The sequence below is a fragment of the Drosophila erecta genome, unplaced genomic scaffold (assembly GCF_003286155.1).
Source record: "Drosophila erecta strain 14021-0224.00,06,07 unplaced genomic scaffold, DereRS2 tig00000092-arrow-pilon, whole genome shotgun sequence".
Classification (NCBI taxonomy): domain Eukaryota; kingdom Metazoa; phylum Arthropoda; class Insecta; order Diptera; family Drosophilidae; genus Drosophila; species Drosophila erecta.
The window spans coordinates 6,670,505-6,684,612 of NW_020825207.1; the positions used below are offsets into that span (position 1 = coordinate 6,670,505).

At 42.4% G+C, this 14,108-nt stretch overlaps 4 protein-coding genes across 4 annotated transcripts; 2 read left to right on the plus strand and 2 right to left on the minus strand.

Moving 5' to 3' along the window:
* Positions 1-840: 840 nt before the first annotated feature.
* Positions 841-2,230, minus strand: LOC6549162 (zingipain-1). The gene is made up of 2 exons (XM_001975686.3): positions 2,076-2,230; positions 841-1,931 (listed from the first exon to the last, which is right to left on the minus strand). The coding sequence occupies exons 1-2, from the start codon at positions 2,169-2,171 to the stop codon at positions 1,005-1,007; spliced, it is 1,023 nt and encodes a 340-aa protein (XP_001975722.1). The 5' UTR covers positions 2,172-2,230; the 3' UTR covers positions 841-1,004.
* A 1,081-nt stretch (positions 2,231-3,311) lies between these two features.
* LOC6549161 (cathepsin L1) lies at positions 3,312-6,617 on the plus strand. Its single transcript, XM_001975685.3, has 3 exons — positions 3,312-3,409; positions 5,010-5,338; positions 5,846-6,617. Exons 2-3 carry the CDS (start codon positions 5,010-5,012, stop codon positions 6,573-6,575), a joined length of 1,059 nt encoding a protein of 352 aa, XP_001975721.3. The 5' UTR covers positions 3,312-3,409; the 3' UTR covers positions 6,576-6,617.
* A 692-nt stretch (positions 6,618-7,309) lies between these two features.
* LOC6549160 lies at positions 7,310-8,680 on the plus strand. Its single transcript, XM_001975684.3, has 5 exons — positions 7,310-7,573; positions 7,636-7,743; positions 7,803-8,045; positions 8,104-8,379; positions 8,434-8,680. The coding sequence occupies exons 1-5, from the start codon at positions 7,376-7,378 to the stop codon at positions 8,644-8,646; spliced, it is 1,038 nt and encodes a 345-aa protein (XP_001975720.3). The 5' UTR covers positions 7,310-7,375; the 3' UTR covers positions 8,647-8,680.
* Positions 8,681-9,735: 1,055 nt separating this feature from the next.
* Positions 9,736-13,720, minus strand: LOC6549159 (synaptogyrin). The gene is made up of 5 exons (XM_001975683.3): positions 12,982-13,720; positions 11,506-11,737; positions 11,305-11,444; positions 11,074-11,245; positions 9,736-10,940 (listed from the first exon to the last, which is right to left on the minus strand). Exons 1-5 carry the CDS (start codon positions 13,108-13,110, stop codon positions 10,888-10,890), a joined length of 726 nt encoding a protein of 241 aa, XP_001975719.1. The 5' UTR covers positions 13,111-13,720; the 3' UTR covers positions 9,736-10,887.
* Positions 13,721-14,108: the final 388 nt, after the last annotated feature.

The following is a 14,108-nucleotide window of genomic DNA, read 5'->3' on the forward strand; positions in this document are numbered from 1 at the left end:
AAATGAAACACAGGATCACGCAAACTTTATAAACTGCAAAATTATTGAAATAATAAAAAGTCGTTAAATCACCTTTCAGCGTGAATCATATCATTGAGCTTTGCTTCACAAGAAGACGGGAAGACATTCTAAACCAAAAGTATAAACTAACAACTAAACTAAAACAAAATGCAAACACAACGTACATACATGCATATATTTCAAATTATTTAATGCAATTGAAATATGATAATGAGAAGTATTTATAATAAAACGTTTCCAAACAAGTTACTGAAACTTAAAAAATTTATGAACTAAGCGTAAGAAATCTACAGAAAGAACACACACCAAAAACAAAGCTTTTGTCTGCGCTGGCTGAGTCGAATATTCTATAACCATAAATATAATACCTAAATATTATATATATCTATATAATTTCTTTTCGTTTTTATATCACAGCAACACGGATAGCAACAAAATGGGAAACTTATTTATTATGCCAGAGAAACCGAAACATAACAGAAAAAACACTGCAGAGATAATAGTATAAAATCCATAAGCAGATAAAAGATGCGAAAAAAAAAACAAGAAAAGAAAATAAAGTGAACTTGTTAATTTTTAGCATTTAAGTCTGTAAAGCTCCGCTTGTAGATGAAAAATCAATAAATAAACTAAATAAAATGGTAAATTCAATAAATGGAGACAAAAAAGCTGTAAGCTTTCACAACAAAAACCAAACGATACTTTTTGGTGTGACGCGGGGGATCTGTTACTAGATTACCTTCTATATATGGTCAAAATATTGATGGGTTACATAGCTTAGCTTGAGATATTCCCTAAATCTGCTTCCTTTTGGATTCAAATTCCCTTAGGCAGGTAGTAGATATATGGTTCTTGAGCGTTCATTAGAAACTATGGACTATCATAGAACTTTCTTACAGCACCTAGGGCATCAGAAAGGAAAACAATATATGAAAGTAAACCTTAAATTTATTACTGGAAGTACGGTCGGATCGCAATCCCTGTTAGGCAAGCTCACTGGGAAAGACGGCGCTCTTGGCAATGGGCTGGTTGGACCTGCGCACGATCCGGATGTAACCCTGCTCGCCCCACGTCTCGCCGAAGGAGTTCAGGCAGCGCCAGTAGTCCAGATTGGAGTCCACGTCGTGATCGTAGCCCACGACCACCAGGAACTGCGAGCTCTTTGGGTTGGTCAGGGCCCTCGGCTCCTGCACGAAGACGCCACTGGAGTACTGCATGAATCCAAAGGTCGCCGGATTGTATTCCACTATGACGGGGAATCCATTCGACACGTAACGCATTACGGCGGCATCATCGTTGTCGGCCACCGTGGAATAGCTGGCCAATTTCACGCCCACCGACACGGATGTTGGGGGCTGGCACATTCCCGGCGTTTTCAGGGCATTGCTATTCGGATAGTCCAGCTCCGGATACAGATACGCATCCGTCAGCTGGGTGAGATAGTTGAGGGCAGCCAGGGGCGTCTGGGTGCTGCATCCGGTGCCCATGCCCGCACAGTCCAGCAGCTGCTGGGCGGACAACGACGAGGGCAGCGGATTGGCCGTCTGCACGGCATTCATGATCTCCACGGCCTTGGCGGTGGCATAGGCCCAGCTGCTGCTGCAGTTCACGCCCTGATCCTCCACGGCAACGGTGAGTCCGAAGTCCGTGATGATGTCGAAGGTGGCGGCTGCCGCCTGACTGGTGGGCGGATCACTGGCCGCCGAGGTCACCGTGCTGACGGCCTTGGGCAGCAGGGCTGCGAACTGGATCAGCCGGATGTCCGAGAATTGATTCACTGCCTCGCGGGAGGTGCTGCGATTCCTATCGGCCTGGGCATTGTGCTGGGCCACCTGGTTGCGGTTGTAGATGAAGTAGTAGTTGGCGAAGTTGCGAGCCGAGGTCGAGGCATACGTCTTGTTGAAATTATCCTGCAAACAGAAAGGTGGAATTTCGAGACTAATGATATCTACATACTTGCACTTCTTTTCAGTGCAATAAGATGAAAGATATGAAAGTACATTCGAGTGTGACCTAGTTAAAGGTTGTCTCCAGAATGATGAGGGGCTACATACCTCGTAAGTTTGAAAGTCCACTAGATCCTGGCCATGATTAAAGGCCCATCCACGGTTTGTGGTTAGCAGAAGGCAGCAAAGTAGCAACTTGAACATGACGAAAAACGAATCGACACCAACTAATGCCGCAAGAACGATGGAACGATCTTTTATAGGCACCGGCAACTCTCCTTCTGATTGCAAACGCAAATAGAACTTTACCATGGCGACTTACTTTCGCAAGAAAAGTGCAAATAGATTTCTACGGGGCCTTGAATTCGCACTTAGCCCACAGCACTCGAATGAAATAGTAGTACTCGTAGTATCCATATTCTAGGTGGGTCTTCTCGATAAGCCCCTGTTAGATGGAAAAGTCGGGGTGCGCTTTGTTTGCCCAATAAACTTGTCAAATGCCCCGTTTCGTATCGCTGCGATTCGGTGGGTTCTCGTATCTCTGTTAATTCGAAGTCCCCACTGGCCCAGTTAAGAAATATCCAAGCCCATGCCCATGGAGCATCGTAAACGCCTCTCTCTAAGGCCCACTTATCGTCTATTATGAGGTTTTGTCTTTTGCGCTGTCTTCTGGTTGCAACACCGCTGATAGATAGATACGTAGATAGAAAGATAGATAGATAGATACGCCTGTTTGATGACTTCGCCAAACTGCTGCAGACCAAGTGCTAAATGAGTTGCTTGGCATATGCGGGATCACCTTGAATTTCTGCAAATTTCCTACTCATCTCCTCAAGGTTTCATTTCAATTAACAGGAATTAAAAGTCGAAACCAATATTCTTATCCATCCACATTTGAATGAATATGAATGTGTGCAACCTAAGGACTTATTTACAATGTAGTAACAATAAGAAAACTAAGCTGCTCAGAAAAACAAAAGATATTTGTAACTTATAGGCACTGCAACTAATAGTGCAATGCGTGGAAGCTGTGAGATGGATCTCATTAATTACGAACTGTTTAAAAACATGTTTGACTATTTTCTCTTTTGTTTCAAATGAGTTATTATGCGTTGTTATAGCCACCAACCTATTGGGCAATAGACAATTACCAAGCATGCATAAAATGGAGGCAGCTATAGGGCCGTAAGCCAGATAGCCAGATAGCCAGTCGAAATGAATATGAATACGCTTTTCGGTTTTCAAAAAGTTTCAAATTGGTGGTGGCCCATCCAGTTTTGGCCAGGTGTCCCACGTTCCAGCTCCAGACCCTATAAAACCGAGGTGTGCAGGTCGAACGCCGCTTATAATCTCGCCGGTCTTCGAGTCTTCGAGTCAGCATCTTCGAATAGATTTGTGGACGCGGAAGGTGTTCGACCATTTCTCCCAGATACTCATAAAAGGTGATTAAGTCGAGCTCTTCAACTTACTCGTATTGTGTAGTGCGTGTGCGTATTCGATTCATAAAGCATCGCTGAAGACAAGAGAACTGCAATTGCAATTACAACGTACACGCGATTTGGAATTTGGTTATAACAAGGGAATCCATCGCCTTTCACCAGGCACAGCATGTGATCAGTATTAATGGCAACGAAAGTGAAATCTTAGCCAGCGGTTGCCCCATCTAAATCTAGATTTGATTTTGATTTAATTGGGCCTTCGGTGAAGCCAATTTGGGCTGAGCAAATAAAAGAGGAGGCGAAAATTCACATGTCGAAATTCATCCTAATCGAATAGCTTGCACTAATGTAACTATGCTAAGCACATGCAAATGAGCTTATTCAACCAGTAATTATTCACAAGTTATCGGTGATTGAATTCGAATTCGCGAAACCAGACCGGAAAAACGAACATCGAATGCTCTGCTAGTTTGAAAAGTCAATAAAGCCTGGCTAGATCGCACAAAATTGCGAAATTAAGACGCGACTAAAGCCAGTGATTGATTAATTACCCACTAACGTATTGGCTGACAGATGCAGACGGTCAGCGGGATACAAAAAGAAACAATAATAAATAATATTTATAATACCCGTTACTCGTAGAGTAAAAGGGTATACTAGATGCGTTGAAGAGTATGTAACAGGGAGAAGAAAGCGTTTCCGACCGTATAAAGTATACATATTCTTGATCAGGATCAATAGCCGATTCGATCTGGTCATGTCTGTTTGTCCGTTCGTCTGTCTGTCCGTCCGTATGAACTATAGAACCAGGAAGTTCACAAACCGTCATGCCCAAACTGTCACGCCCACATTTTTTTCAAAATTTTTAATTTCTTTCATTTGGTTTAGTTTATGGTTTAGTTGTTTCAAAAACATGCCGGTTAAACACAAAATTAATTAGTTTGTTCGTTTTTGTTGGCTTTCCCCCAAAATTGCATTCAATTAATTAACTTAAGGAGATAAAATAAATGCTAATCTAATCTAATCTGAGCACACCATTAATGAATACAAATTAGTGGTGCATGAGGACACTCCTCTGAATATTCACTAAAAACTATAAACTGGATGAATATTTTGAAACCAACGAATGAATTTAGTTGTTCCACACTTGTGGCCTGTTTTAAATGTTGCAAATTTGTGAATATGTTTATAAATTGATAGGTTCCGCTTATGAGTTGCAGATAACGAATACAAATTAATGGTGCATGAGGACACTCCACTGAATATTTACCAAAAGCTATAAACTGGATGAATATTTGAAAGCGAGTCAACGAATGAATTCAGTTGTTCCACACAAGTCGCCTGTTTCCAAATCGTGCAAATTTGTGAATTTGTTTATAAATTAATAGATTCCTCTTATGAGTTGCAGAGCAATAAGAAACGCCATAATCTGCATGGCAGGTTGCTTCGATTGGAGGTGAATGGTCGGGCCAAGTTGGCCAGCGATTAACGTTGACAGATATGGCAAGAAAAGGTGTCGCGGGATGGGCATGGTGTAACTATGTGTTGGCCAAGTGGTTACCTAACGCTTTCCACTCTCTCTCTCTGCTGTCCACCGTTCCAGATGCGGATGTGCTCACCAATGTGGCTGCAGATGGCGCTGGGACTGGCCCTGCTGGGTGCTGTGTCATTGCAGCAACTGCAGTCGTTCCCCAAGCTCTGCGATGTGCAAAACTTCGACGACTACCTCCGGCAGACGGGTAAGGTGTACTCGGATGAGGAGCGGCTCTACCGGGAGAGCATCTTCGCGGCCAAGATGTCGCTGATCTCGCTGAGCAACAAGAATGCCGACAGCGGCATCTCCGGATTCCGGCTGGGCGTGAATATGCTGGCCGACATGACCAGAAAGGAGATATCCTCCTTGCTGGGCTCCAAGGTCTCCGAGTTTGGCGAGTAAGTAGCAGCTTGTGACTCAGTGCCAGTCTCCTTTAATCATCAACGAATTATCACCCAGCTTATAACTTTCAAACGGGTTTGGGTCTATCATCTACATGATTTGTAATATTACGTTGGTGCCAATCGTTTTGGCCGGTTTGCCAATTAAGAAGTAATGAATTTATCAAGAAATTCCGACCATAGGTTTGTGGTTTACCAAAAACTTTAAGCCAAATGGGTGGAAGCAAACAAAACCCTACCTTGTTGAGCTAATTTATTACTCACTATGTGGTGGGGCACCAAAGCTAAAGTTTCATGATGCGGTTGTTCATCATATATGTTTGTATTTATTACTCAAAACATTATGAATAAAAGATATTTGTATAATTCATTGCCACCGTATAATCTAAACCATTCCACACTTTCATATTTAATTTATGATAGTTATGGTTTTACTAATTGAATTTAATCTTTAGAAAAACGATTACTAATATGTATATACTAACTTGCACTCTTAACTTGCAGGAGATACACGAATGGCCATATCAACTTTGTAACTGCCAGGAATCCGGCGAGTGCCAATCTCCCGGAGTCGTTCGATTGGCGCGAGAAGGGAGGCGTGACGCCGCCCGGATTCCAGGGTGTGGGATGCGGTGCCTGCTGGTCGTTCGCCACAACGGGATCCCTTGAGGGTCACATTTACCGGCGGACTGCAGTGCTGGCCTCGCTGTCGCAGCAGAACCTGGTGGACTGTGCCGATGACTATGGCAACATGGGATGCGACGGTGGCTTCCAGGAGTACGGTTTCGAGTATATTCGCGATCACGGCGTCACGCTGGCCAACAAATATCCGTACACGCAGACGGAGATGAAGTGCCGCCAGAACGATACCGTCGGCCGCCCACCGCGCGAGAGTCTGGTGAAGATCCGCGACTATGCCACCATTACGCCGGGAGATGAGGAGAAGATGAAGGAGGTGATAGCCACGCTGGGTCCACTGGCCTGCTCCATGAACGCGGACACCATTTCGTTTGAGCAGTACGGCGGTGGAATCTACGAGGACGAGGAGTGCAACCAGGGCGAGGTGAACCATTCGGTCACCGTGGTGGGTTATGGATCGGAGAACGGACGCGACTACTGGATCATCAAGAACTCATACTCGCAGAATTGGGGCGAGGGCGGCTTTATGCGCCTCATCCGGAATGCAGGCGGATTCTGCGGCATCGCCAGCGAGTGCAGCTATCCCATACTGTAGGCATACCAGTTAGATACATAGATAGTATAGACAATTACAAGCCACGAATTTATAACATTGTTTCTTTTGTTAATAAATGAAACAAGTTCCTTATCGCTTTGCGTTCTTTAGTTTTTCGAAAAACCTGGGAGTATAGATCGTAGACTTAACGGCTATTCTATGGACATATTTGTTTTGAAAATATGTTCTTGATGAAGAACAAGTCTGTGTGGAAAAGTGCTGGTGAAACTAATAAATTTCAATTGGGCAAGGTGGATAGCACTTGAAATTAAATTAAAGATAAACGATTATATAACAAGAGATAGGCCTATCGGCGGGTGCCACGACTATTGTATACCCATGACGCTTCTTGCAGCGCTTCGTATGTGAACGCCGTTACCCTGGAAAGCGCTACCAGCAACGTTTTCAATAAAAACACTTTATACACCAGCCGTTCCATACCTTTCAACGAACCTAGTATGCCCGTCGGGTAATGGGTATATAAACAAAAGCCGGGCTTAAATTGCCAATTAATTTAATTCAATATTGAGCGAAAGAACATAAACCAATTATGGCAGTTCTTATATAGTGGGTGAACAAGGTCACGTAAATGCAGTTACTCTTTCGAATGATCCATTTTTAAGAGAAAAGAGAGGCAGACTAGATTAGCGGTTCTCGTTGGAGGTTTTTATTACTGTTGCTCTCTGAATGCAGCTGAGTTGTGAGTACTTGCAATTATATACATACACATGCATGTATGTATCCCCTATAAAATTGGCGATTCTCGCAGTCCAGAGCGCAGTACGAGAAAAGTTTTCAAGATGAGCTCAGCTCTTATCCTGTGTCTGATCCTGTATTTGATGGGCGTGGCTGTGGGTGCACCAGCGAGCACATCACCTGAAAAGCCAAAACTCAATTTAGAGATTGAGGTTACTGCTGGGGAAAGCCCCACTGACTCATCGACTTCTGGCTTATCTGAGTTCGAGAAGGAATGCGAGATAGCATGGCAAAAGTTCTTGGTAAGCTCCATGTTCATATGCTTCCAGGAATGGATTGTTCGAGAAAGTTTTATATATACTAGGTCGACTTTGATGTGCACTACAAAAATGACAGCTTAAAGCCAGAAATCACTAAAGAATCAGCCAAGGACGAGAGCGACGATAGCCAGGATGCCAGGGAAAAGTTCTTGGTAAGATCAGCTAAGGTATTCAAACCAACTGCAAATTACAATGCATGTCTGAATTACAGATTAACTTTAGATCGAAACATAAAGATTCATTTGAAGCAAAGAGACGACGCGGTGTATTTTGTGGAAACTGGAGGGCGAGTCTGGAGGGAAATGTGCAGTATGATAAGACGACTGATCGTGCCCTTGGGAATCAACCGAGAATCCATCCCGCTCCCGAGATTTCTAAGGAAGAAATCAGCACATCTAAGTCCAAGATAAACCATGATGATAACACATGCCAGGCGGCTTGGGAGAAATTTATGGTAATATATGGATGCAAGTTTAAAGAATTTTGATTAAAGTTGCAGTTGTCAATTGCAGATTGACTTTAAGCGGAAATATGAAGATGATAATGAAACCAAACAACGCCGAAATATATTTTGCGACAACTGGAATTCCATACAAAAGCACAATGTTCAATACGATTTGGGAAATATTTCCTTTAGGAAGGGCATAAATCAGTGGAGTGATCTTACCGTAGAGGAGTGGAAGAAGAAACAACAGCCTGACTTTAATACAGAGCTTTCTAAGCTTGAAAACACTACAAAAATATCTAAGGATATCAATACATGTCAGGCTGCATGGAACAAGTTTCTGGTAATATTTGGTTTGCAATTTAATTAGAACTAACTTATTCTATACACATTACAGATTGACTTTGGGCCAAAATATTCTGACGACACAGAAACTAAAAAACGCCGAAATATATTTTGCGACAACTGGAATTCAATACAAAAGCACAATGTTCAATACGATTTGGGAAATATTTCCTTTAAGAAGGGCATAAATCAGTGGAGTGATCTTACCGTAGAGGAGTGGAAGAGCAAACAACAGCCTAATTTATCTCCAGAATTTTCAAGATAGGAACCGACTACAAAAATGGAAAATATCACAAAAAAAAATTTTAAAAATTAATTTCTAAATTTCAATGCAGATTTTTAGAGAATTGCGCCAGAAACATTTAGAGGTATGCCACTTCAAAATCCGATCAAGATAAGTTGAGTTATGGAGTTGAGAACTTCAGCCTTAGGGCATTTCTTAGTTTTTTGGACTTTGTACAACATCAACACATCAAAAAATGACATAAAAATAAAAAAAAAAAAATTTCTAAATTTGAATGCAGATTTTTAGAGAATTGTGCCAGAAACATTTAGAGGTATGCCACTTCAAAATCCGATCAAGATAAGTTGAGTTATGGAGTTGAGAACTTCAGCCTTAGGGCATTTCTTAGTTTTTTGGACTTTGTACAACACAACACATCAAAAAATGACATAAAAATTAAAAAAAAATAAATTTCTAAATTTGAATGCAGATTTTTAGAGAATTGCGCCAGAAACATTTAGAGGTATGCCACTTCAAAATCCGATCAAGATAAGTTGAGTTATGGAGCCTTAGACCATTTCTTAGTTCTTTGGACTTTGTACAACATCAACACATCAAAAAATGACATAAAAATTAAAAAAAAATAAATTTCTAAATTTGAATGCAGATTTTAGAGAATTGCGCCAGAAACATTTAGAGGTATGCCACTTCAAAATCCGATCAAGATAAGTTGAGTTATGGAGTTGAGAACTTCAAAAATTTGTTACACTGCGAGTAACGGGTATATTAAGCAATACAACAGTCTTTTAAATACAGGAAAAATATTGCAACTAACGCAAAGAGAATACTTTACCGATTTTGGGTTGATTTTTAAAAATATGTATTTATTATTTCTTGAGGGGCTGTCCAGTTGAGAATCTTGCTTGAGGAGTTTATCTATTACAATAGTGTTTCGCAAATGTTCAAGCCGATTTTGGGCCGGGTTCGCTATTTAAATCGATCATTAAGTTTTAAATGAGTAAATTTTGTTTTATGTTTCTTTCTCTACTCTTTTTATAACGCACACGAACTCTACATGATTAATTTATACTTGTATATTTGCTGAGATCCCTATCTCCTTGTTGCATTTAACAGGGCGCTTCGTATTACACATACAATCCGTAAATATATATAATATATAATATATGTATATAGTATTTAATTTAACAAATACATTTGTAGGTTATCGCAAGTTGCTGCACTAAGTGAACATTTATGTAATCAATATGTTTACATTCATTGATATCGATCTGAGTATATCGAAGTGGCCAACACACCCACTATTTTTCTGCTGGGGAACCGCTTCTTTACAATGCGTAATGGGTACTGTTTGGGCATTTATAGTTACTATACAAATCTTTTGGTAGTGGGGAGGGGGGGCAACAGTAAGCCTTGAACGTGCCCCATACCATTTCATTTCGGCGTGTTTTGCGAACCATAACTAGAAATATTCCTGCAGTAATCTCCCGTAATCTACTGAATCCCTCACAACAATTCTACGGTTATAGTATTGATCTCTTACGGCTTAGAATTTACATATTGTTTGGCGTTTATTGTAGTGGTTGCACTGCTGCTCATCTAACCAAGCGTCGACCCTGGCCAAATGGCTATTTGTTGTTGGGTAAATCTCCGATGGTAAATTGGATATGTGGCTTGAGCAGTGGTTCGTATGTCTTTCAACTATTTGCACTGCACGTGTGTAAATTTATCTAAAAAACATCATGTTTCCCTCTGTCTCGAGCTATTGCCATTGCTAACAAGCTGATTATCGGGGGACCAGGGCCTGGCACAAATCAAATCATATTTGGTACGTACACGTAAACACTAAATAACTAACAACGTTGAAAGCGCGGGTTGCATGTATACATATGGGATATATAACTAGTTGTATATCTGTATAATATATTGCAACAAATTTCCACTACAAATACTGCACACTCAACTTAAAGGGCTAGCTTACGAGTTATTCAAACTATTCATCCGATCCATCCCACATCGGATATATCCCCTGCAATATCTCCCAATAGCTAAAGCCAGTGCGTGGATTGGATTCTGCTGCTGCCTGCTTGTTGCATCATTTGGTATTGTTATTGTTTCGGTTACTCTTGTTATATGTTCGACATCGGTGTATATGGTAAAGCCAACTTGTGTGTTGTAGCTGTTTAGTCGTGTAAATCCTTGCCAGTTGCACTACAAAATCGAAGTGAGTGTGTGCGGACAACGGAGGAGCAAGTGTGTAATTCCTTAGTAGGTGGGCTGCTGGTACTCCAATCCGGATTGCTGCTGCTCCATGCCTCCTGCGGGTAAAACTCACATTAATCAGGTGCCCAATGGGGTGAAATCTTATATATATTTCAACGTATTAAACACAATGATGCAGAACTGAAGAGGTTATATCACTGGTTGCATTGCATTGGACCATGAACTCACCCTGCTGGGGCTGGCCAAATGGTGAGGCGCTGTACTGATCGTTGTCGTTGTCCATGGAGTATCCGTAGGCCTGCTGGTGGACCACGTTGGCCGGGTCCGTTTCGAAGGCAGAGGTGAACTCGTCGCCGGCGCCGATCAGGAAACGCTTATAGGCCATCAGGGCGCACAGAGCCTGCGGAAAGAAGCCAGAATTGAGCAAACTAGCCACTAAATGGACGGAAATCTACTAACCCAGCTTACGATCGAGAAGAGGCAGAACCAAATGGCGGTCTTCATGCTGCCAGCTCCGATTCCCAGCGGCGGTGGGGGTGAGGAGCTCCATTGGGACCACAAGTACAGGAAGGCCACGAAGTACATGAAGGTCCAGAAGGCTGACGACGGATTGCCATTAGTTATGTGTTGTCAGCAGGAGTATACGTAATCAGAACTTACCCGAGAAACCCATGTCGGCCATGACGTAACGCTTTCTGCTCTTCACCGACGACATCCGTTCGAACAGGAACTCGCCACCCATGAAACCCATGGAGGCCAGGAACCCAAAGACGCCCACCATGTTGCCATACTTGCAGGCCATGCCGTCGCCATTATAAAGGCAGTACTCCTTGCCATCCTTCTCCGTCCAGCCCTCCGAGGATATGCAGCCGAAGACCACCACCGAGAAGAGCTGAAAAATCAAGAAAATTCCCAATGAATGAGGGCGCCCATTAACTTTAAATGGTCTTTTTATATGCACACAGAAATGTTGGAATCAACTATAAAGCTTTATTGTCTTTAAAATTGTAATGTATAGAAAGAAATTTGTTCTAAAAGTATGATCTGATATTTGAACAGCTTTTGTACGTTCAGTAACAAGTTCTGCTGATTAACCAATTATCGGATTTTGGCTTTCGAATCATCATTTTATTATGTTGATATAGAACTCGCACTTCGCTATTGATTTTCGTAAGCAGGTGCAACAAACCAGAAGTTCAAGTACACAGACAACGCGGCAGACACGTACTTATGTTTGTGACCCAATTTCCGGATTGAAGGCCAAGTTTGGTTTGTTTGGCCAGGAAGAAAAGGGCGGGAATGGTTCTGCCATCGCAGAGTCCTTGCTCAAAAGAGTGGGCAAATATTACGTATACACAAATGGAAAGCAAACAGGCGGCGAGCCACCGCCCCCTCGTTTATGCCGTTTTCCCACTTCCCTGCTGACGCACATCAAGTCGATGGTAAAATAAGGTCCTAAGCCTAGTGGCCAATTGCCCGGGCACCTTACCACATTTAATTATAAAGCTTTCATGGACGTGAGACTTTTTATGGTCCCTCTGCAGCTGAACACTAGAGCGCACTCCCACTATTTAGTGGCACAAATAACACACAAATCGGACTTTTGAGCGCCACTGTGGCAGCATTCACGATTTTCTGGGATTCTGAAATTACGCACGCTTTTTGCAACATTTACGAGCAAGCATTTTAGCGAAATGGCACATAAAGGCCTCGTTTAACGCGTCAATTTAAAAGCAGTATTTATAAAAACCTAGTTTTATTAAAAGCCTTGGGAAAAGAGGCATTTATATGCTTGCAACCCCGATTGATGCTTTTAATTTTAGGGTTTCAGAAATATACCAAAGAAAATTACATTAATTCTGAAATCCCAAAATTTTAAGCTCTAAGAGGGCAATAAAGCAGAAAAGAGTTGGCTTACGCAATAAGTATGAATTTAAGAACAGGTATATTTCAGCGAGAGTCCAAGGAAAATTAAGAACCCATGCACAAGGACCAAGAAGGACTCGGCTCTCGCATGAGTTCATGAATTATGCGCGGTGTAAACAGTGTGACAATCGGGTCATGTGAGTGGCGTGTGCGTCCACAAATCCCAGCGATTCCCCGGACGCAGCTTGTCTTGTCCCAACCCCAACTCACCCAGCAGAGGGCCCTGATGACCACTTGGGGCTTCATGGCGAACGTGAGGGGGTCGAAGGCGCCGCCAGCCTTGCCGCCCCCGTAGGCGCCACCGTTGTTGATGCTGAGTATCTGGTTGAGCATGTCCATGTTGATATGATGGGTATCTGCAGCTCGGGTTGCACGGTTTGTTCGGTTTGCACGGCTTGCTGAGGGGCTCTCCGCCTGGCGTTTTCACTGGCTGTTGTGAAAAATCGAACGCTTCTTGGGTCCGTGGGGCCAAGGGCAAAGTGGGGGCGGCTCACCCACTGCTGTGTGTGTATATGTATATAAAGCGTGCGTGGTGTGGGTGGGTGCGCTCGAGTGCCTTCTCGCAGTTATGGATTACGGAACTGAATGACAATCTTTACACACAATAGTTTATTTGTTTGCCCACTCGCAGACTTCAGATTCAAAATTTCGGCTATGCGCGCACACAAACAATACACAGCACTCGCTCGTGTTTCAATCAATGCATAATTGATGAACAAATTTCAAGGGCCTGATTTTCACTTTTACTTTTTGCCAGCTTCGCTCTCAACGGAATTTCGACTGCCAGCGCGCAGGACTCTTGCCAAATAAAAAGTATCTCAGAGCTGCAAGAATCGAAGCGCCTTACTTGGGGCTCTGTTAAGCTCGCGCTTACAGCGTGCTGTTAAGCGCAGCCAGTGGGACCATCCTTGACTTTTAGTTCAAATTGGCATTTTCGATTGTGGGGGAAACACAATAAATTCATTGTTGTAAGGATTCATCTTGCATTTGGAGCACATTCAATGGCTGCGTTTCACAAAGCGAACATCTGCTGGTGCAGCTACCAGCCAAGTCCCTACAAGGAGATACGTCGGAAGATACAAAATTATTGTGCGCTAAATAGGCAAAGTGCTTGGAATCTACCAAAATTTCAGGTGCGTAATGTTGGTCATGAATAATATCAAAAAATATAATATAATAGATTGTGCAAATATAAGCAACACAACAATTGAAAGCATTAAACGGAGGAATTTATAAAAAAACTCATTTTGAGTTTGACAAATGTTTGACAAATTCCTAATTTGACATTTAACTTAAAACTGCAGAGCTCCCAAGACATATTGTTTAATAATGGACCA